Raw genomic sequence first — 23,524 nt, 5'->3', positions numbered from 1 at the left:
TAGTTTAGCCTATTACACTCAAAGATAAGTACTATTATGAGTCTGAATCCAGCCCAGTATCTCACATATATTTTCTTTTGTCTGGATATTGAGAAGTCAATTAAACATAAATATTGTACATCAATGAGACTATTCTATGTTTCACTTCTTTCAAACAGTCTATTCTAAATATGAGTAAGTCTAGATCCAAACCGCAGTTCACATTGCATTTTATCTACAGTAAACAAATAATAAAGAATGCAACAGTAACATAGGTCTTAGTCCAATAAATTACAGCATAATTTAGCCCATGTGTATTATTTTTCTTTATTAGATTCCTAGACTACCCTTCATTCAAAGATCACAGGGTGGTTTACAGTATAAAAACATAAAAATACATACCATAATAACAAAACCAATACACACCCCCTCAGTATAAAAGGCCTCAAGAATGAGCTATTTCTCCCTGGCTTAATTCCTGTCACTTACACATTGCTAATTTAAAATGGTCAAATAATTTAGAATATTTCATTGTTTTGTTCTTCTTAGCTGTTCCTTGTTGTTCAACTTAGGTCTCAACAGAATGATATAGAGCTTTGGAGAAAAGATACAAACCAGTAACCCAACACTGGAGGCCAAGATGGAGAAAATCTCCACGGCAACCATATATTTTCCCCTTGTGCTCAGATAGGTTGGGACAAAGGTCAGCCAAACACTGCAAAAGACCAACATACTGAAGGTGATAAACTTGGCTTCATTAAAACTATCAGGCAACTTACGGGCTAGGAAAGCGACACAGAAGCTGACAGTGGCAAGCAAACCCATGAAGCCCAAGACACAGTAAAACATGGCGACTGAGCCCTCATTACATTCTAGAATAATTTCTTTAACAACTGAGTGAATGTTGAAATCTGGGAATGGGGTAGAGGTTGAGAGCCACACCGTACAAATAGTGCTTTGAATCAGAGAGGAGCCAAGAACAATGGAAACAGCCAGTCTCTTCCCCAACCATTTCCTCATTCGGGATCCAGGCATGGTGGCCATGAAAGCTAGAACGACAACGGTGGTTTTGGCCAGAACACAAGACACAGCTCCCGTGAAGATAATGCCAAAAGCAGTTTGTCTAAGAAGGCATGTCAGTGTTTTTGGCTGGCCAATGAAGAGCAAAGCACAAAGGAAGGAGAGCAGGAGGAACATGAGGAGAGTGTAGGTGAGATTCCGGTTGTTGGCTTTGACAATGGGAGTGCCCTGGTGCTTAACAAAGATGCCAAGCACTAAAGCTGTAAGGAATGAAAAGGAAAGAGCCAATATTGCCAAAGTCATCCCCAAAGCTTCTTTGTAAGACAGGAAACTAATGACTTTTGGAATGCATGAATCCTGGGCATTATTTGGATACTGATCCTCTGGGCATTGCAAACAGTCATCCATGTCTGGAAAAGAAAAATAAGGTTTGAAATATGGAAGCCCTGTTTACAGCGGAATAATCAAGAATAAAGAAATAATAATAATCACTTGTTGGGGTAGCCAATATTAATTCTATAAAACCTAGAAAGATGTGTTCTTCGTAGTTGCGTGGCAAGTACCCTCCCCCTTGTGAAATGAAGACACAGGACACATTATTTTAGGACGGGGAAGAGAGGGCGATTCCTGGGCATGCCGGCCTTAAATGTGCTAGGCCACGCCTCCCCGGCCACCGATTGGCTGGCTGGGTCGGTGATGCACCTGAGGATTCCCCTACTCTCACGGGGGCCAACAGCCAGCCCCTGCGTGCATGGGATGGGGTGGGCCCACAACCCCACCTCCTCTCGAGCTCGGAAGTGGCTATGTATGACAAACATATCTCTGTCTTTCTTATGCAATTACGGTATATATTCAGGATAGTGTACTCAGAGATAGTAGGTGTGGAACCTAGTTGTGGATTCCAATCAGAAGGGGATACTATCCCTGGAAATTTCATCCAGTTCTTTTAAAAAAGGGGGGAGCATAGATGGGGAGCCACTGCAGAGAAGACCCGATCTCATGTTACCACCCTCCTGGCCTCTCGAGGAGGCGGCACACGAAGGAGGGCCTCGGAAGATGACCTCAGGGTCCAGGTAGGTTCGTATGGGAAGAGGCGGTCCTTGAGGTATTGTGATCCTGAGCCATTTAAGGCTTTATAGGTCAAAACCAGAACTTTGAATTGGGACTGGAAACTAATTGGTAGCCAGTGGAGTTGGACCAGGATTGGTGTAATATGTTCAAACCGTCTTGTTCCCTTGAGCAACCTGGCTGCTGAATTCTGCACTAGCTGAAGTTCCTGAACCATCTTCAGAGGCAGCCCCAAGTATAACACATTGCAGTAATCTAACCTAGAGGTTACCAGAGCATAGACAACAGGAGTTAGGCTATCCCTGTCCAGATAGGGGTGTAGGTGGGCCACCAGACGAAGCTGGGTCACTTTGCACTATCCATGCAAAGTAAAATTAAATAACACAGCATGTGCAAAGAGATAGTTAAACATCTTGAGATTAAGTCATATGTGAAAGTTTTCCATTATACTACTTACCCTTCTGGTTTGAGATCTTCCCTTCTGCACAGGGAAGGCAATCATAGCAGCAGAATGGCTCCCCTTCCTTCTTGGTTCGACTATAACCCAAATGGCGATTGTCATTACAAAGAGAAAGGGGCAGTGCCTGGACATAAAATCATAGAAACATAGATCCTATAAGCATGGTGTCCCCAGACTGACTCCAACATCGGCATCCCTTAGGACAGGTGTGGGGGACCTTCAGGTCTTGGTAATCCTTGCTGGGAATATGGGTGATGCAGTTCAGAAAAAGAGCTGGAGAGCTGAAGGTTCCTCACTCTTGCCTTAGGGGAAGGGCCATAGCTCAAGAGTAGAATATCTGCTTTGCATGCAGAAGCTCCTGGGTTCAATCCCAGGCATCTCCTGTTAGGGTTCAGAAAGACCTTGGTCTTGAGCCCCAGAGACCAGTTGCCAGTCAGTGTCAACTATACTGAGCTAGATGGGTCAGTTGTCTGACTGGTTATAAAGCCTCTTCCTGTGTTGCTATGTATATTGAATGGAATGTAAGAAAAGCAGTGTCTAGAAACATCTCATCATATCATGATCATGATTACCATTAAACTTATTTATTTCATTTATCACTTTGATGCAAAACAACCTGAAGGCATCTTACAATACACAGAATAAAGTAAAACTACAAGAATAGCACAAGAGGGTAAAAACATAACAAACAACAAAGCACTAAATAGCATCATGCACTAGTTCTCATAGAGTTGTATGCCTTATGTGGTCCATGCAATTAGGACAACTGCATGAGCAGGGTCTTAATTGCACCAAGTCCCTATAAACAGATAGCCATGTGCATATGTAAACAAACATGTTCTTATCTGCCACATGCAAACATGGCGGACACGATTAGCAATAGCACAGTTTGTGGCATGCTCCAAAGGGGGTGAGCCTACCTGCCAGTGTGTAAATGAAGATGCAAAGGAAGATGACTACAGACAGATGTTTTGCCAGGACACTTTTTAGATAGAGCCCACAAAAATGGGCCTGAACTGTACCTGGTTAAATCTGCTGGGCCACACAATTGCATCCTCATGAATGGTGAACTGTTTGCCCAAGGCAGCTTGTGGGTCTATCCCGCCAACTCTTACTTGAAGAATGGACTGGTTTGCGAATGTGACCCAGTTCATTATATCAAATGCAGACTCCAGTTCTCCATTTTGGTTGAAATAAACTTTTCCCCCAGCACTATTATTAAAGACGCTACTTCTCACCAAGTGGCTGAGCTAAATTCAGGAGGGAGAAAGAGGATGGGAATAGAAGGGTAATTAATAGCTATATAGGTAAAGATAAAGGACCCCTGAATGGTTAAGTGCGGCGATTATGGGGTGTAGCGCTCGTCTCGCTTCAGGCCGAGGCAGCCGGTGTTTGTCCACAGATAGCTTTCCAGGTCATGTGGCCAGCATGACTAAACTGCTTTTGGCACAACCAAACACCATTACGGAAGCCAGAGTGCATGGAAACACTGTTTACCTTCCCACCACAGCAGTACCTATTTATCTACTTGCACTGGTATGCTTTTGAACTGCCAGGTTGGCAGAAACTGGGACAGAGCAACGGGAGCTCACCTTGTCGCATGGACTCGAACAGCCAACCTTTTGATCAGCAAGCCCAAGAGGCTCAGTGGTTTAGACCACAGCGCCACCCATGTTCCCTATATATAACCAAGATATAGCAGGTTGATGATGAGGGATATGAAGAATGGGTCCTTCAACAAAAGATTTATAAAGACTAGTAGTAGATGCAATTGTAGTTATCAAGCGCTAAAAGCCCCACATCTCCACCATCTTCTTTGTCATCACCTTCATTCCATCAAGAAGAATGCTTAACAACCAAGCAGCACAAGAAAAGGAAGAAGGAAAAGTTAAAGTCTTTCAAGCAGCCTTTACATCTTATGAACAAGTAAGGCTTGTTACTACATTTTTGTTTAGAATAAAGGAGGGTTAAGCTCCACCCACTGAAGGGATTTTTAAAGAGGCTTGAAGAATTCACAAGAGATAAGGCTGTCAGTGGCTGCTGGCCATCATGTCCATGTTCTGCTTCCATGGTTGAAGGCAGGATGCCTCTTTTCTAGGAATCAAAATTGGGGTGAGCCCTGTTGCAATCAGGTCCTATGGGCATCTGGCTGGACATTGTGAGAAGACGATGTTGGAGTAGATGGGTCCTTGGCCGGATCCTGCAGGATCTGATTATGTCCTCAAGTAAGTGAATGCAGACAATTGACCTTCTGTATATGTTTCCCATGGTGTTTCCTTTATCCTTCATGCAGGATGCAATGCTAAAAGCATATTAGGAGAGACATTTATCCCTCTCCTTGATGCAGTGTGGAATCTCTCTTCTAAGATCATAGAAGAGCCCTATGTTCATTTTATTCATTTTAGACATTAATATACCATGTATATAAAAGAGTGCATCTTAAAAAGCAGAGCTATCACTTTGCCAACAAAGGTCCATAGAGTCCAAGCTATGGTTTTCCCAGTAGCGATGTATGGAAGTGAGAGCTGGACCATAAAGAAGGCTGATCACCAAAGAATGGATGCTTTTGAATTCTGGTGCTGGAGGAGACTCTTGAGAGTCCCATGGACTGCAAGAAGATCAAACCTATCAATTCTTAAGGAAATCAGCCCTGAGTGCTCACTGGAAGGACAGATCGTGAAGCTAAGGCTCCAAGACTTTGGCCACCTCGTGAGAAGAGAAGACTCCCTGGAAAAGACCCTGATGTTGGGCAAGATGGAGGCCACAAGGAGAAGGGGACAACAGAGGACGAGATGGTTGGACAGTGTTCTCGAAGCTACCAGCATGAGTTTGACCAAACTGTGGGAGGCGGTGGAAGACAGAAGTGCCTGGCGTGCTCTGGTCCAGGGGGTCACGAAGAGGCGGACACGACTAAACGACTAAACAACAACAAATATGCTTTTTTAGTATATTACATTACTGCTGCTGCTTTGGGAATTTGCTTAATTTCAGCAATATTTTATATGATGCATCTTTTCATGAAAAACAATTATACGAAAGAAACAGGCCACTCTGCAGCAGCTGCCATTTGGCATTAAATAAAACTCCTGTTGCAATCTCCTATTAGTGAGATGAAAGGCCTATCCCCATTCAGGATGAGTCCTCACTGAGCTCCCTGGCAACTTCTTTTCACAGATGTAAAACAGATTCATAAAACAGTGAATCATGTTTGCAACAATACATGCAATTTGGTCTTTAGATGCTAACCAATAATAATAATAGTCGAGAAGGAGGGAAGTCGTAGACGTGTTGGAGCCAAAAAGTGTATTAATGAAAATATAATGTGATGTAACGATAATATATGTAAAAAATAATAAAAATTGTTATATGGGGGGGGGGGTCTAACCACTGTTGGTGAGAACAGAAGCTTTTAAAACTCTCTGGATTCTTCCCCTTTTTATTATTTCCAAGAGTATGGGGAGCATTCCTGCATTATTGCGCTCCTGATATTACCTTCCACACATGTTGAGTCCAAAACTTCAGCCATCCTCCATCCACGATTGCTCTGTGTTTGAACTGAGATGAGTGTACGGCATGCAAGGCATGTGCCACAGCATAGACTGCATTGTAGATGTTGTAGCTGTGGCCAGTCATGCTTGCTTGAAAAATAGACCCCGGAAGAGTCTCCAGCTTCTCCTCCCCAGTGCAAATATTGCCATCCTGCATATTTTCCCCAGAGTCAGGTAAATGGCACGCAAATGCCTTTTCCCAGTATACCTTCATAAAGCCATCTTCTTTTTCCAAGATGGGATTTCTCGTCTGAAAAAATTCCTGGAATCCCAAGACCTCCTTTGAGTGAATTGTGAAGGATACAGCACCATGGAGGAAGTCAATGTCCTTATCTCTTTGAAAAGGAAGTGATGTGAAATCCATCTGGACTGTCATGATCCAAACTTTCCCTTTAGCCTTCATTGGTATACCTTCATATTCTGACATTTCAGGAAACGCTCTCAAAAGTGTCATGGAATCAATTTCACCACGAATGAGCAACACATTGACAGTACTTCTCATGGCAATATTAAATGTCTCAAGTCCATCTGTAACCACGTCTGTAACACTACTAGAATATGTAATTGTGGGAAATCTTTCCATGAAATCAAAGCAGATTCCTCTCAGGATAAATTTTGGAACCACGCTGTGTATAAACCTGTCTCCATTCTCGTCATTCACAGTCAACAAACCAGTCCATGTCCACCTGAAATGTAGCAATAACTTGAGAATCCCTTCATACTGATGGTCTAGATTTGGGAACATTTGGTGGTAGAAAGCAGCTTCAGTTTTCATTTTCCCCACTGGAGCAGAGCCATAGATGAGCTAAATGAAGGGCAGGAAATGAGATGAGATACTTTTTTAAAAGGGTGAGGTGGTTTACCTTTTAACTTGTATTGGCAGCAGTTAAAATCCAACCTAGATTTCAGATTTGTTGCTGTTGTTGTTGAATGCTGACGACCTGGGAGTTTTTCACTTTTTCTCAAGTTTAAGAGAAAGTGGTGGAATTCAAAGGTACAAATATGCTGACCAATTCTCTAAACCAGAGCTTTCCAAACTTTTCATGTTGGTGACACACTTTTTAAGAGATGCATCATTTCATGACATAGTAGTTCAATTTTACTAGCAAACCAGAGCTTAAACTAACCCTTTTCCAGCCCTGGCAGGAGTGTGGGGAGCATTCGTGTGACACAGCGACACACTAATGTGTTGTGACACACAGTTTGGAAAGCTCTGCTCTAAACCAACTATCCTAGCAAAGGAATTCACTTTGTCCTCACTTGTGAAACTATAGTGGCAGAAAGTATATACTGAAAGAGGGCTGTGCCAGTCTACTCAAACAATTGCGCGCATTTGCCTTTCGTGGTTGTGCCATGTCTTACATTCACTGGCATAGCAGGGCTTCCACCATATTCTGTTGTTGGATTAGAACTCCCATAATCTATGAGCACTGACCACGCTATCTGGGGCTGATGAAAGTTGGATTTCAATCACATCTGAAGGACACCACACTGGCATATTTACTGTAGTCCCTCAGGTAGTTTACTTCAAGCATAGATCAGCACAATTGGACACAACTATTTATATTAAGATATCTGTCCAGCTCTTCACCATTTATTTCCATGGCAGTTATCATATATTAAGTAATAAGGGAAAAGAGTAAAGGAAAACAAATGAAAAAGGATAAACACAGTGACAGTTGTAAAGGTACAGCTGATCTTCAGAACTTGCAAAGTGCCATGCCTTCACCTCAAAAGAAGACCCAATGGTCTGGGTATTTTGACATCATGAGAGGTGCTCTGGGAGAATTTTACCTGTGGAATCTTGTAGATGCTCAGGATAGTTGCCATGTGGAGACAGACTTCAGAGTTTGAGCCTCCAATGACTGCTACGGGGTTATTCTGGAGGTCACACTTGTAGTTGGGAATGTATCTGCCATACGTAGAGAGGAGTTCCAAGGAGACACGATAGGTCCAGCTTGGACTGAACTGACTGTTATAGATGTGGAAGCCCAGGGTGAGGTTGGGTAAGATTTGGGGGTTTACATTGATCTCCTTTACAGCAAATACTAATGCCAGGATGTGTTGGTAGAGCTGTGTCATGATCCTGAAATTATAGTTATGTACATGCTGTGCCACAGTGCGTTTCCTTCTGGGTGGGACATCTGCTACACTTCAGCTGAGCTAATAATATTTTACAGATCAATCTGTCTCAGTCTAGGGAAATCTGGGGGAACATTAGCACACACAGATTCCAGCCCTAAACTGGGGGACTAAGCCTTTAAGAAAAGAGAGTTTGACTTACGCAATCCCTTTTGCTAAGGTTGCTTCCACTGGGATGCTAGGTCATTTGAAGGAAACCCAATGGAGTATGGAATAGATCTCCACCTGCACCAACACTGCCCAGCACCTGGGACACCTCCCCTTTGGGGGGCTTACCCTGGCCTTGTATGAGCCAGGTGAGCTCCCAATAAGCTGGAATGGGAGCCTTACATCACTATAGCTCTGTCTGATCTGGGATGAGGGGTTTCAGCTGGCTGAGCCCAGGCTGATCCACCTTGCAGATCCTGCCTTTGAATTGCTCCTTAAGCTGCTGAGGGACATAGGCTGGGGATGTTAGATTCATGGCTGCCACAACTAAAAAGACAAAAGGAAGGTGATGATTAATGTGGCTTAGCTACAGGTATGATGCAATTATTTGACAAAGGCCGGGAAAGTTGAGCTGCCATTCTTCTCCCATTCACTGGATCTAACACTGATCTATGGGCTTGGCTCTTCCAGGGAAAATACAATAAATATGTGGTATCAGAGGATTTTAGAAAACAAATCTTACACAATGTCATAAAAGAGGTCACTAGAAGGACATTTTTTGAAGTCTATTGAGCTGAAGAATATGTAGATCTGAGACATAATACCAGCAATGATGAGGTCTCCTGGCTGGTAGTACTTGTGAAGAATAGGAAGGGGATTACTGATGCTGCATTCAATGTTAGGAATCTTGCCTGTCACCTGAGGCAAAAGCACTGGCAGCCATAGTACAAATCCAACTATCTTGCATGAAATAATTCTTCTTGTACATATATTCTCCCACCTCCACATTCTCCTTTGCTGAGTCCTGTACTGCAGCCTGAGCAGCATGACTTAAGGAGCCACTAGGGGCTGATTTGTGGCTCAGATGGTGCAGGATAAAGTCTCTGTTATCAGACTGACCAAGTGCTGGCTATCTCGTCATACCTTGGAAATATACAAGGGATAGTAGTAGGATCCTCTTATTTTCGTTAATAATAATGCAGCTCATAGTCCCTTTATATGGGGAGAAGTGTCTTCTGTTCCTATGTTAATAATTACAAGGGCGATAATCACATTGTTATGGTTTTCAAGCACTTAGATGTGATAGCTGCAATCATCCAGTTTATGTCATCACCTAGTTGTGTTATGGAAATTAATGGGTCCAGGTGATGCAATTTGTAGCAGAATCTAGATGGATGTAACTATAGTAGTTAGGGGCAGATGATGTTTATATTCTTAGCTTTGCACAATCAGGGACCATTAAGCAAATAATATGCTAGATGCATTATACTTGAAAGTGAAGTTGGGCTGCCTGCTCTGTGTAGGTCTCAGAGGTCTATATGAATGGAGAGAATGAGGGTATTTTGTGGGTATTTTCCAGAGTTCAAAAGTAGCAGAAAAGTTTCAAAAGATTCCCTGTTAATAATATGATGTCTGAAATCCTCTCAAAAAAATATTGTGTGTGGAGGGAGTTTAATATCCTTGAGAACTAGCCCTAAGTTTGTATTCTCTGCAGTCCTGACTTCTGCTCATTTGTAATGAGACGCCTAGAGAGCAAGGATCAATTCAGCAACCCAACAGACTCTCCACCTCTTCCCCTGCCAGAGGTTGCCCACCTTATAAGGTCTGCAATAGACTATTCATTGCCTGCCCAGTGATACACTATAGAAACTTCCAAGCTTACTTAAGAAGAGTTTGACTTCTTCAACCCTGACTTGGTGGAGCGCTCTGTCACAAGAGATCAGGGCCCTGTGGGATTTGACATCTTTCCGCAGGGCCTGCAAGATGGAGTTGTTCCACCAGGCCTTTGGTCAGGGCTCAGCCTGACTCCCCTTTTCTTTTTGTATAAGAAGTAATATGAAAGAGGCCTCCCATCATTCTCACAGGCCCATATAAGAACAGCGTATATAGTTGGGCTGATGAACATTTACTCTTCCGAACCCTAACCCTGCAGAAAGCCATCTAATTAGACTTTAATGTGATTTTGACCTGTTTTTAGGAGGTAATTTAATTATTGTTTGATTTTATACTAATGTTATATATCTGATGTTATGAGCCCGACTTGGGCCAGGGAGGGCGGGATATAAATAAAAGTTATCATTATTTCTATTCAGGCCTTAAGGTCCTGAAAATTATAGACTGGTTAGCATAACGTCCTGGGAAGACTTGTAGAAAGTATGATCATTCAGTCAGTCATAATTTTATTTGTAGGCAGCCCTTCTACAAAAAACAATCAGGCTCCAAGTGTCTTACAACAAAGAAAACAGGAAGACATCTCAAAATGAACCAAGTCCAAAAGTTTATTCATGGCTTTTCTAAAGTCATATAATTCTAGTGGCTTCAATGATTCCTTCTTCTTAACTGCTCCTTGTTATTCAACTCAGGCCTCAGTATAATAATATAACATTTTGGGGAAAATATGCAGCCAAGTATCCCAAAGCTGGAGGCCAAGATGGAGAAGATCTTGACAGCCACCACGTATTTTCCTTTGGTGCTCAAGTACGTTGGGACAAAGGAAAGCCAAACGCTACAAAAGACCAACATGCTGAAGGTGATGAACTTGGCTTCATTAAAACTGTCAGGCAGTTTCCGGGCTAGGAAGGCCATGATGAAGCTGAACATGGCCAGGAAGCCCATAAAGCCCAGAGCACAATAGAACATGAAGGATGAGCCTTCATTACATTGCAATACAATCTCTTTGGTCACTGAATGCATGTCTACATCTGGGAACGGAGGAGATATTGCCAGCCACACAATGCAAATGGCGACTTGTGTAAGGGAGCAGGAAAGAACAATGGAAATGGACAGTCTTGTTCCTGCCCACATCCTCATCCTGCTCCCTGGTTTGGTGGCCATGAAAGCCAGAACTACAATGATGGTTTTGGCCAACACACAAGAAATTGCCACTGAAAAGATTATGCCAAATGCGGTTTGTTGGAGAAGACAGGTGAGACTTTCAGGCTGGCCAATGAATAGCAAAACACAAAGAAAGGAGAGAAGGAGGGAGAGAAGGAGAACATAGGTGAGGCTCCGGTTGTTGGCTTTGACTATGGGAGTGTCCCTGTGCATAATGAAGATTCCCAGCACCAAAGCTGTGATGAAAGACAAGGAAAGAGCAGAACCAGTCAAAGTGATTCCCAAAGGTTCTTCATACGTCAGGAAGGTTATGTATTTTGGAATACATGAATCCTGGTCGTCATTTGGAAACTGATCTTCTGGACACTGGAAACAGTTCTCTGTGTCTGGAAAAGAAAACATCAGATCTGAAATAATCAAATCTAAATATGAGAAAGACCTGGATGAATGTTGTCAGGTTAAAAATGGAAATATAAATATTTGAAAGATGTTGTTCTCACAGATGAGCAACCCAGCAGCACTGGGTGCTCAATTCTGTCAATGAATATGTCTTTCCCTGCTACTTCTTGTTGGGCAGGCGTGGAACAAACTACTTCTCCTCTTGGTCTGGGGAAGGGCAGCCTTGCCGTCTCCACTGACTGCTGAAGGATCAGCTGCAGGGACCACTGTTAACCCTTTCCCTGTCAGCAAGAACATTCTGCACCAACTATACAAAGGCAGTCGACAGCACCAATTGTCAATTTCTTTTGTACTGCAGAGCTGCAAGAAAGCACACTTTGGCTCAATCAATCCCATAGAAGATTTTGAGCTGCTGGGTCTGGGATGAGTACATGTAGCTTGCTGTTCTTTTGCATCGCACCTCAAGAAGCAATAGACTGAAAGGTGGGGCATAAGTCTTTAAAACAAATGAATGAGTTTGGTCTGTGTCACTTTGACATTACCTTTTGAAAATTGTGGCATTCCATTGTTGATATTTTATTGTTAGATTGCTTTAAGATGTTTTACAGGAAGCAATTCATGAATGGAATTTATGTATCATGTGTGATGTCTTCCAGGTACAAAGATTCAGGATGTGGCAGAGAAATTGCCAAGTCTTGTAAAGCCCACTCACCACAACCCTTTCCTTCTGATCCATGTGGGTACTAACAATACTGCCACAATAACCTTCAATGTATAGCAAGGGGCTGTGCGACTTGGGGCAGGAAGCTGAAGAGCCTTGAGGCACAGGTGTTCTTTTCATAACTCCTTCCTGTTGAAGGTCATGGCCCAGGAAGAGAGAGGAAAATACTGGAGGTAAACCACTGGCTACGCAGGTGGCATCATCAGGGAGGGTTTGGCTTCTTGGACTGGGCTATGCTGACTACATGTCAGTTTATCAGATTGCATCTTCATTCATATTAGCAGCTACCACCACCATTGTAGAATTGTGAACCACTTTTTTGACTCAAGGGAAATTACTATCTCTATATCCTGATGTCAATATCCCTGATAAACTGTGTGCATGATATTTCTTACCCTTCTGGTTTGAGATCTTCCCTTCCGGACATGGAATGCAATCATAGCAGCAAAATGGCTTCCCTTCCTTCTTGGCCTTCTGATATCCCGGGTGACAATTGTCATTGCACACAGAAAGGGGCCGTGCCTGTCCATACATGAAAGAAAAGAATGTTTTAATTTTTGCAAGTTTGTACCTCACTGGTTATTTTGAATCAAGGAGGATTTTGTATCATTTTGCAATCTGGAGCAAGCCTCCCTTTTCTGTACCTGCTGGATTATACCTGAATCAGATAATTTCTTGTTCCTCCCTTTCTTTCTTTCTTTCTTTCTTTCTTTCTTTCTTTCTTTCTTTCTTTCTTTCTTTCTTTCTGCTTGACATGCTTGCTTAAAACATTTGACCCAAAAAAATTCAATCCAAGGTTCCCAGAGTGACCTGTGAACCACAGAATGTTTGACTATAGCACAACCTGAATGGCCTTTACCTGATTAAAGCTCTTGGGCCACACAATAGCATTCTCAGAAATGGTGAATGTTTCTTCCCATGGTGCCATGGGGTCTATCTTTCCAACTCTGGCTCTCAGAAAGGACTGGTTTGGGAATGTCACCCAGTTGGTGATATCAAATCCTGTTTCTAACTCTCCATTTTTATTGAAGGAAATTGTTTCACCAGAGCTGCTGTTAAATGAGGCGCTTCTTACAAAGTGGTTGAGCTAAATTTTGGAAGGAAATATAAGAACAAGAAGATTGGGGTGTTAAAGGATATGGGTAATGAATCTGTATTTTGGTGGAACCTCAGATATACCAGAGGATGATCGACAAAGCCTAGCATCATGTTCCCACACTGACCAACTATGGAAAGCCTGGGAGGAAAATATTGTCCTCAGTGTGGTTCTCAACAGTTAGTAGTCAGAGGCATACGGACTCCAACTGTGGAGGTAGAACATAGCCTTTATATCTAGCAGCATCTGTTAGCTCTTGAGTTCAACTTGCTCCTCAGGATTCAACTCATATGAATAAAGCATATTGTGAAGGGGGGGGGGGTAGCCCAGTAACTGTTTTGGAGCTGGCTCTTGAAGGCTGAGGAAAAGAATAATTTAGGGGAGGGTGTACACATCCATCTCTAGGTCCTATTTAAAAGAATGGGTGTGCTATAAACAATCTCTACATAGGGAAAGACAAACTCAGTGATAGAGCATGTGCTTTGCATGCAGCACATCCCAGGTCCAGTCTCTGACATCTCCAGGTAGGTCTGGCAATGTCCCCAGGAGCTGCCAGCCAGTGTAAATAAGACTGAGCTAAACAGACCGATGGTCTGATTCAATATAATTGGCCTTCCTCTGTTTATTCATGTTTCCTAGATAAACTTAACAAAATGGAATCTATGACAGGACTGAGAGCAAAACTTTGTGATGACACTTGGAGATGACAGAAAAGTTGGAGGACAAGAAGCCAGGATTAGCCTAAATCCTTTCTTCCTGTATGACACTTCTAATGAAAGTTATTACATAGACACCCATGCACACACACTAGCTTCCATCAATAAGAAGAAATGATCAAATTCCCTCTGAACCACTGCTAAAATCCTAGCACCTATTATTTACAGTTTTTAAAAGGAACGCAATGCCAAGTGATGCATTCAATTTCTTAAGGGATTTGGCTTTTAGATGCAAAATAGCCTTGATAGACAGCTTTATTCCACTTTTTGTTCTCCCAGATATGGTGGTGTTTCCCGCATAAGTTTCCTCAAGACATTACCGTCCACAGCTGTTGACTCAGAAGCTTCATTCTTCCTTCATCCACCAATGCTCTGTGCTTGAACCTCGATGAATGCATGGCATGCAATGCATGTGCCACAGCAAAGACAGCAGTGTAAACACTGTAGCTGTGGCCTGTCATGCTCATTTCAAAAACAGAGGCAGGCAGAGTCTCCAGCTTCTCCTTCCCACTGCAGATCTCACCATCCCGCCTGTTGACCATAGGTCTCGGGGAAAAACATTCAAATGCTTCTTCCCAAAATACCTTGATAAAGCCATATTCTTTGTCCGAAGTAGGGTTTCTCATCTGGAGAAATTTCTGGAAAGCTGACACTTCCTTTGAGTGAACAGCAAAGACTATTGAACCATGGAATAAGCCTATGTCCCAAGTCCTTTGGAAGGGAACTGATGCGAAATCCATCTGAGTTGTCATAATCCAGACTTTATCTTTTCCTTTTACTGATGTGTCCTCAAGTTGTGAATACTCGTGAAACATTCTCAAAATTATAATGGTATCAATTTCCCCCTGAATGATCACCGCATCAGCAGTGCTTCTCTTGACAATATTGCTTGTTTCCATCCCTTCTGACACTATGACAGCAATGTCATTGGAGTTAGTCATTACTGGGAATCTTTCAATGAAATCAAAGCAAATCCCTCTCTTGACAAACTGGGGAAGTATGTTGCTTACAAATGTCTCTCCATTGGCATCGCTCACAGACAGCACCCCAACCCACATCCACCTGAAATGCAGCAGTAGTTGGAGAATCCCTTTATACTGATGAGCCACATCTGGGAACATCTGGTGGTAGAAAACGGTCTGGGTTGTTTGCTTGGTCACTGGAGCAGAGCCATATATGAGCTGAAGAAATGAAAGGAGGACAAAAGAGCAGGAAATTTCCAAAATTAAAGGGGGAGGGGATAATTCTGTGTCGTTTCATTCTGTTGAAGTTGTATGCCAATCATTAAAGAAGATTTTAACCTTGATTAAGAAGTCTGCATTTATTGAATGCTGCTGAGAATTTCAAGTGTATGTGTTTGTGAGGTACAAAGAGGCTGAGCATTCATATACACCAGGATTAGGACACCTCAGACCCTGCTTTGGGCAGTGTGACCTGCCAATGCTCTCAAACTAGCCCTGAAACAACCACCCCACTAGCTCTGCTACACACCTTCAACAGAGGTCTGGAAGGAAGATTCAGAGGGGTGCCTGTAAAAAGACTTATCCTCCTGTACAAAGGTAACATTTACATTCATTGCACTACCACTTTTGCCTCTCACCTCAACCATCAATTGCAGGGCTCTCAAAAGGTCGCTCAGGAGGGAATTTGGTCCTTGGGCTGGAAAATGTTCCCCATTTCTGCCATGCTTCCCCAGCTATGCTTTGAGAGAGTAGGGTCAAAAGCAACGCTTAATATTAGATTACAAAATAGAACCATATTAATTTAGTTTGACTTGATTTCATTTCCAAGCAAGGAGGAACATGGCCAAGGACTCAGGATATTGGAATACTTTAGTTGCTTCTACTTGGTAAAATGAGGGTCATTTTTTTGCAAGCTTGTCTTGTTTAACTATCATTTTTGTGCTATAAATGGTTCTAGTTGCTACTTTTAATGCCTTCTCATGCCTGTAGTTTATTTATTTTGGCTTTATTTTATGTCTGATAGTGATCTATAAGTGTATATATGTTATGTATAATGTCATCAGATCTTGTCCGAAAACATTGCATGGTGCCTGCCATACCTGTGGGATTTTGTAGATGCACAGGATGTCTGCCATGTGGAGACAAACTTCAGAGGTGGGTCCCCCAATGACAGCTGCTGGATTGTTGACATTATCACATTTGTAGTTAGGAATGAATCTGCCCTGGGTGGAGAAGACCTCCATTGAGGCCTGATAGGTCCATCTTGGATTGAAATAACTATTGTAGATATGGAAGCCCAAGGTGAGATTAGGCAAAATCTTGGGATTTTCATTGATCTCCTCTACAGCAAATATCAGTGCCAGGACATGCTGGTGAATCTGTAGCATGACCCTGAAATGAGAGGATTAGAGGATTTACAAATTATTTCCATCCCAAGGATGAAGAAACGTTGTCATGCAGAGTTGGCCTTTTGTCATATAGGCTCAGTCACCCAATACTATTTTGAGAGAAGCTGGTAATTACTAGGATGTTTGCAAATTTCTCATTGGAAGTTTTCCCGCATATTTGGGAGATTTGAATTTCTTAGTGTTGGTTTTCAAAATGGCACTGGTGCATCCAGGATTTGACATTGTCTCATTTCTAAAAACATATACATGCAGACGAATTGCACCTTATAAAATGAGAGTGAACAAAATCCCTGATCAATCAAAAATAGTTAAAAACAGACCATTTTTATCCATAACTCACCTTCCATTTAAGAACTGTGGTCTAGTTTTGATGCCTACAGTAATGAACTTTGCTTTATCTTATTTATTTGTAAACCACTTAGAGGGTCTATTCTCTATATATAATTCTTCTGTGATCTTAGGGTTGGCGGTTGCTATTAAAATCAAAATACAAAATTTAGTTGAGTTTCCCAAGAATAGAGGAAGTTTTGGTGAGATTAATTGGGAATTCATGTCCTTATTTTTATTGGGGGAGGAGTTAAACATCATGAGATAACATGGGCTAATGTTTCATCTGAGCTGCTACTCTTTGGAAAAGAATTTGAGTTTTATGACTCAAAAATTTAGCTAGTTTACTAGTAAGGGTAGCATCCACCCTTTTTAAACAATTGTGCTTCGAAATATCAATGATCATTTTGGACTGTGGCAATTTATAATCTGTAGAAGCTGGTTGTTGGATAGTGAACTATTTTTAAGGCAAATTTTAATGTGTTGAATGCAAATTATTTCAATATTTCGTGTCTAAGACATTCAGAGGCAAGTGGAAGGTAAGATCACCACTGGAGGTCCCTGCAACACCATTAGTTAAATCACTCCTTTGATGGTAATCTCAGTTTTTAGGGGCTCTAACCTAAGATCCATCTTTTCCAGTGCTCTCTCACATAGTGGCCAACCAGATACTCATGGAAAACCCACAAACCTCCATGGGATTCATAGGACAGGCTTTTTAATATATCAGGCAACCCAAGCTTTGGAGAGCCATAGTCCCATTTGCAAACTTGAAACACATACCAAACACACAGGGCAACCTATTCTATTGGCTATAATGCAAGGCGTCTTTCAAGATTACATTCAGTGAAGCAAGGGGGGCACCCTGTGGGCACCAAGGAAGATCTCTGGGGACGCATGCATACCCCACAGGTGCCACGTTGGTGATCCGTATAATGAAAAGTTTGAAAATCTTACAAAGTTCCATCAAAGAGGTCCATTGAGGGACATTCTATGAACGTTATTGGTTTGGAAAACATGTACATCATAGACACGATGCCAGCAATGGTGAGATCTCCTGGATGGTGGAACTTATGAAGAATAGGAAGAGGGTCACTGGTGCCACATTTGAAATCTGGAATCTTGCACACTACCTGAGGCAAAAACACTAGTACTAATACTATAGATGCCACTAACTTGCAAGAAAAAAATTCTTCTCCACACCCATTCATACTAATTATCTTCAAGCATGGCTTGAATGGACACACAGTTGGTCGATACACAGCTCAAACTGCAGAAGATAAAGTATCAATGATCAAACTGACAAGAGCCCTGACTGTCTCTAGCCCCAGCATGGAATGATAGAAGGTTTATTAACAGCATACTTCCTTCTTCTGTGCATGGTTTTGCTGGTGATTAGTACTGAAGCTCCCTTGGGACTTTGTGAAAAAGTAGAAGTCATCATGTTTAATTTGATAATTAGAAAGAACAATAATTGCCTATTTAGAATCACAGATTCTGTGAGACAATGAGGACAACATGTTTATCTGATCTCAGCAGGTCTTCTGTGGTCTTCATCACATGGACAGCAAGCGAGGCATCAGCTTGTAATAACCAACAGCAACTGAAAAGCCCCCCAGAAAACAAGTGAGCCTGGAATAAGAATAATCAAACACAAATGACTTTTTTGCAAAGTCTACGTAAAAAGTCTCATATTTAGAAGGTTTTAAAGAATGAAATACTTTTGGAAATCCAGGTGAAAACTTCAGTGGCCATTGAGTAACCAGTATGGTTAGATAAGAGTTGAATATCCTAGTAAGAAACACACAGGGTTGCATCCAAAGTTAGTAATGCTTAGAGCAGACCCATTTACATTAATGGAATAACTAATTTAGGTCCATGAATTCAATGGGTCTACTCTGAGTATGACTGATGTTGGATACAACCCATAGTATCAGGCACCAGAAACATGTAGTCAATTCACTAGATTTGCAGTCTGGAGAATGATCAAGATGTGCATCTACCGAGCATACCGATAGATCCACCATCCTGCTGAATCACGCAACCAGAGCATTAATTGTTGGCTTTGACTATGGGAGTGTCCCAGTGCTTAATGAAGATGCAAAGCACCAAAGCTGTGATGAAGGAAAACGAAAGAGCCAAAGTGGCCAGACTGATCACCAAAGGCACTGTATAAGACAAGAAAGTGATGCATTTAGGAATGCATGAATCCTGTTCTAGGTTTGGGTAATGATCTTGTGGACATGGAAAGCAGTCGTCCATATCTGAAAAAGAAAAGTTTGGTTTCTCTACATGGCAGAGTTATGTGCATTGCACTAAAATTATCAAGCCTAGCATTACAGCAATATGAATGAGACTTTATAGGTTCAAATCTGGCAAAGAACTAAGTGGTCTCCTCAAGCAATTTGTAAGATGCCAAACTATGGGATGTTCCATGGGCCACCTGGGTCTTTTTGCCCACCTCCATTTTAGAATCTGAGTCCTATGACCGAGGGTGGCTTCTCTTCAAAGATATTATCAGTTAGAAGTATGCAGAATATTCCTGTTTTTCTTTTTGTTTTAGCTTATATGCTTTCAGCTGTCATTCTCTTCATTCCATTTCTGTTACAATCTCTCTCTTTCTTAGAAAAGGAAAATAAAATAAAAAACACCTCCTGAAAGTACAGAATACCCTTCCACTTCCTCTCTTATCCTGCTTTCAATCTACTCCTCGCAACATGTCAGTTTGCATTCCAACAGCACTTAGCATATTCTGTCCTTATTGGTCTTGTCTGGGAGGTTGCCTGTGCAGGTATTTTTTAAGGGATTTTGAAGTTCTGAAAAATGTATCATTCCCAAAGCAGACCTTTCTATCTCCATTTTCTGTGTGGTTCATGTCCCACCCCCATAATGATTGGCACATGTGGTGCTGTGATTCCTACTTTTATCTACATAATGACAAGTGATTCCTATTAATGTTGATGTAAGATGCTGCCCTCATATCATTAACCAGGCAGAGGGCCTTCTCAATAGTGGCGCCCGCCCTGTGGAATGCCCCCCCATCAGATGTCAAGGAAATAAACAACTATCTGACTTTTAGAAGACATCTGACTGCAACCCTGTTTAGGGAAGTTTTTAATGTTTGATGTTTTATAGTGTTTTTAATATTCTGTTGGGAGCTGCCCTGAGTGGCTGGGGAGACCCAGCCAGATGGGTGGGGTAGAAATAAATTATTAGTATTAGTACTAGTATTAGTATTAGTAGTATTAGTATTAGTAGTATTAGTAGTATTAGTAGTATAAGTAGTATTAGTAGTATTTTAGTATTAGTATTAGTATTAACCATAGGTGGTTAGACCGGATGGCCCTTGGGAGTTGAGTTTGGGAGCAGGAAAGAAGATGCTCAGCAATGTGCCCTAATGCAGTATTGTCCTCCCTAACTGGGGCTGGCTGTCCTAGGTATTTGGGAGAGAGCTCTTACTCCCTTGCTATTCAAGACACTATTTTATCTGGACCTGACTGTCAGATTGCATTTCTTGGTAGGGAAAGTACTGATCTGATGTGTAGAGATCTTTCCTATTCTAATTCATTCAAGAGGGTTCTGTAAGCTTCTCTATGTGAAAGAAGCAAGCAGAAGGTTCCTGATGTTTGGGTTATTCCTTCAGAGAAGCTAAGTACAGCTGGCTTAGACTTGTTCTGTTATCTCTTCTGTCAACGTCATGCTGACTATAATAAGAGACCAGAAGGAGACTGGCTTTCACTTCTCTTTCTATCTCTTCAGGTGCAGTGTTCTGTATATAGGATTGAGGTTTAGTCTTATTATACAGTAATTTATTGTAAATTTAAATTAAGTCTGAGGCAACTGGAATTCTATGGACTGCGCCAATCCTGAATGTATTGGATTTGTGACCATTATGCTCATTCGGCTTCAGTAGCAGTAAAACTCTGCTGGATGAAATATTAATTGCTTCTGGTCTATTTTTGGGAAATCCTGAAATGTGTTTAAGTTTTTACTCTGCTAACTATTCAAATCTTCCATATCTGGGTAAGGTAATTGAGAGAGCGGTTGCTGAACAGCTTGGTAGGTTTCTGGAGGAAACATCGGCTTTAGATCCATTTCAGTCCAGTTTCCGTCCTGGTTTTCGGACCGAGACGGCTCTGGTTGCCCTAACAGATGATCTCCGTAGACAACTGGATCGAGGCGGGTCAGGACTGCTGATCCTTTTAGATTTGTCAGCAGCCTTTGACATGGTCGATCATGATCTTCTGCACCACCGCCTCGCAGACGTGGGGATACAGGGCATAGCCCGTAACTGGCTGTGCTCTTTTATCTCTGGTCAGGGACAGAGGGTGGCACTAGGGAGGGAAATGTTGTTGCGCCATTCCTTGGTGTGTGGAGTGCCGCAGGGCGTGATTCTCTCCCCAAAGCTTTTTAACATCTTTATGCGCTCCCTTGCCCAGATTATCCGGAGCTTTGGGCTGGGCTGTCACCAATATGCTGGTGACACTCAGCTCTATCTGCTGATGGATGGCCACACTGACTCGGCCCCGAACACACTGACCAGATGCTTGGAAGCTGTGGCTGGATGGTTTCATGGGAGCCGATTGAAACTAAATCCTTCGAAGACAGAGGTCCTATGGCTGGGTCAGGATGGCATGGGGATGAGGGACCAACTCCCTTCTCTTGCGGGAGCCCAATTAGTGCCATTGTCTTCCGTTAAGAGTTTGGGTGTAATCCTTTCCATGGAGGCGCAAGTTACAGCAACAACCAAGGCGACATTTTTCCACCTTCGCCGCATCAAGCAGTTGGTCCCTTACCTTTCCTGCCCCAATCTGGCCACAGTGATCCATGCAACGGTCATCTCCAGGCTTGACTACTGTAATTTGCTTTACGTGGGGCTGCCCTTGAAGCTGGCCCAGAAACTCCAGCGGCTACAGAATGCTGCAGCGAGGCTCCTTACAGGGTCTCTGCCGTGGGAGCATATTCACCCAGTTCTTTTCAAGCTGCACTGGCTCCCGGTAGAGTACAGGGTCAGATTTAGGGTGCTGCTTTTGACCTTTAAAGCCCTTCATGGCCTAGGACCCTCGTACCTACGGGACCGCCTCTCCCGATATGCCCCACGGAGAGCCTCAAGGTCCATAAATAGCAACACCCTAGAGGTCCCGGGCCCTAAGGAAGTTAGATTGGCTTCGACCAGAGCCAGGGCCTTTTCAACTCTGGCTCCGGTCTGGTGGAACGCTCTGCCTCATGAGACCAGGGCCCTGCAGGATCTGATTTCTTTCTGCAGGGCCTGTAAGACAGAGTTGTTCCGCCTGGCCTTTGGCTTGGAGCCAATTTGATTCCCTCCCTCTCTTTCTTTTTTCCTTTCCTTCTCCTCCTGCGATGAGGCTACATTTTAATATTTTAATATTTCAATATTTTAATGTTGTATTTTAATTTTGTTTTTAAGTTGTAATCATTCAACTTGTTTTTATTATTGTTTGTAAGCCGCTCTGAGCCCGGCCTTGGCTGGGGAGGGCGGGGTATAAATAAAAAATTATTATTATTATTATAACTATACGTTGGAGTTCTACTCTGGATCAATACTGAGTAGAATTCCATGACATTCCCTTGCACATTGAAAACATTTTTCTGTACAGTGGACCACTTCTTCTTCTGGAACATCGTTGAACATCAGTGCTTCCACTCCATGGGCCAGTTAACCCATTGCTATTTCTACACCCATCCAGACCTTCCTGAGCCCAAAAGTTTTCCCTGATCCACAAGGGAACAGAGAAGATTCTTGTCAAGAGGGAGAAAACATGTTTTGTTCACTGCAGATGGTGCCACGAAGAGTGCAATGCTCCAGGGACTGTGAAACACACAATTATCTCAATTCACTGTGATTCAATCTTCCTTTGGCAATATCCACATGGCATTTTGAAGTCCATAGACCATAAAGAAAATTCAGAATCCTTATAAAATGCAACCCCAGTGCCAATGAGAACAGTTCTACCTAGAGACCAGAGTTGGGGCAGCAATGGGTGCTAAAATAGTCTGACGGTGGGTGATGGTAATGAGCCTAGATAGAACATGGTGATTCAGAGTTAGGAGAAGAAGTTTTTCATCACAAAATGTTAGTGTTGTTCTTGTTGCTGCTACTCATAGTGTTCCCTCTGTTTTGGGTACCTGCTGCCTTGTATTGTGTAACTGACCCCATTCACATCCAACACCAGTATTATCAGCCAGGCCACTTCATCATCGGTTGTATCACTTCGCAGCTGCAAGCACCATCCTTCACGCCACTAAGCTTCAAGGAGAACCCATGGGAAATGCTTGTTGAGGAATATGTGTAAGAACATGATTTCTTTATATCTCTGAAGTGAGGGGGGAGCCCTAAGTTATAATAATCATCACAACCAGGTAACAGGGGCAACAGGGATGTTCAGAAAGCTGTCTCCACAGAGGTGGAGGGTGCCGAATAGGACTTGTGGGGCAGAAGGGAGTGGAGCATGGGAGTACATAGAGTCAGAGTAAATGACAAGCAGAACCACTCCCTCGACTGGCTGTAAGAAGAAAGGGGGGAGAAGATGGATTCAATTACCTTTTACAGGCAACCCTATGTAATCCAAACCTTCTGAAACACAGGCATCCTTGGAAATTCATCCCCCACCCCCATTATGAGAATGGAAATGCTATTGTGCTTAGTATCCACTGATGACGTTCTCCGCCATAGT

The 23,524-nt window shown here is 42.5% G+C and overlaps 3 protein-coding genes across 3 annotated transcripts in view; 1 reads left to right on the top strand and 2 right to left on the bottom strand.

Moving 5' to 3' along the window:
* Positions 1-507: 507 nt before the first annotated feature.
* On the bottom strand, positions 508-8,157 carry LOC310834449 (vomeronasal type-2 receptor 26-like; the record flags this gene model as incomplete). Its single annotated transcript, XM_083717936.1, has 5 exons — positions 508-1,409; positions 2,525-2,651; positions 3,643-3,777; positions 6,020-6,880; positions 7,870-8,157. The coding sequence occupies 5 exons, from the start codon at positions 8,155-8,157 to the stop codon at positions 508-510; spliced, it is 2,313 nt and encodes a 770-aa protein (XP_083574062.1).
* Positions 8,158-10,683: 2,526 nt separating this feature from the next.
* Positions 10,684-17,809, bottom strand: LOC310834448 (vomeronasal type-2 receptor 26-like; the record flags this gene model as incomplete). The annotated part of the gene is made up of 6 exons (XM_083717935.1): positions 10,684-11,585; positions 12,715-12,841; positions 13,179-13,406; positions 14,452-15,312; positions 16,194-16,485; positions 17,787-17,809. The coding sequence occupies 6 exons, from the start codon at positions 17,807-17,809 to the stop codon at positions 10,684-10,686; spliced, it is 2,433 nt and encodes an 810-aa protein (XP_083574061.1).
* A 37-nt stretch (positions 17,810-17,846) lies between these two features.
* Positions 17,847-23,524, top strand: part of LOC310834447 (vomeronasal type-2 receptor 26-like) — a gene marked incomplete at both ends in the record, with an annotated part of 194,507 nt that continues 188,829 nt past the window's right edge. The window contains 2 exons of the mRNA XM_083717934.1: positions 17,847-17,876; positions 23,024-23,139. Coding sequence (XP_083574060.1) covers positions 17,847-17,876; positions 23,024-23,139 — 146 coding nt within the window. The remainder of the gene's footprint in view (positions 17,877-23,023; positions 23,140-23,524) is intronic.

The sequence above is a fragment of the Podarcis gaigeae genome (assembly GCF_964106915.1).
Source record: "Podarcis gaigeae genome assembly, chromosome: 16".
Taxonomy (NCBI): Eukaryota; Metazoa; Chordata; class Lepidosauria; order Squamata; family Lacertidae; genus Podarcis; species Podarcis gaigeae.
Note: the sequence above shows the minus strand (reverse complement) of the source record. Positions and strands in the feature narration are given on the sequence as shown.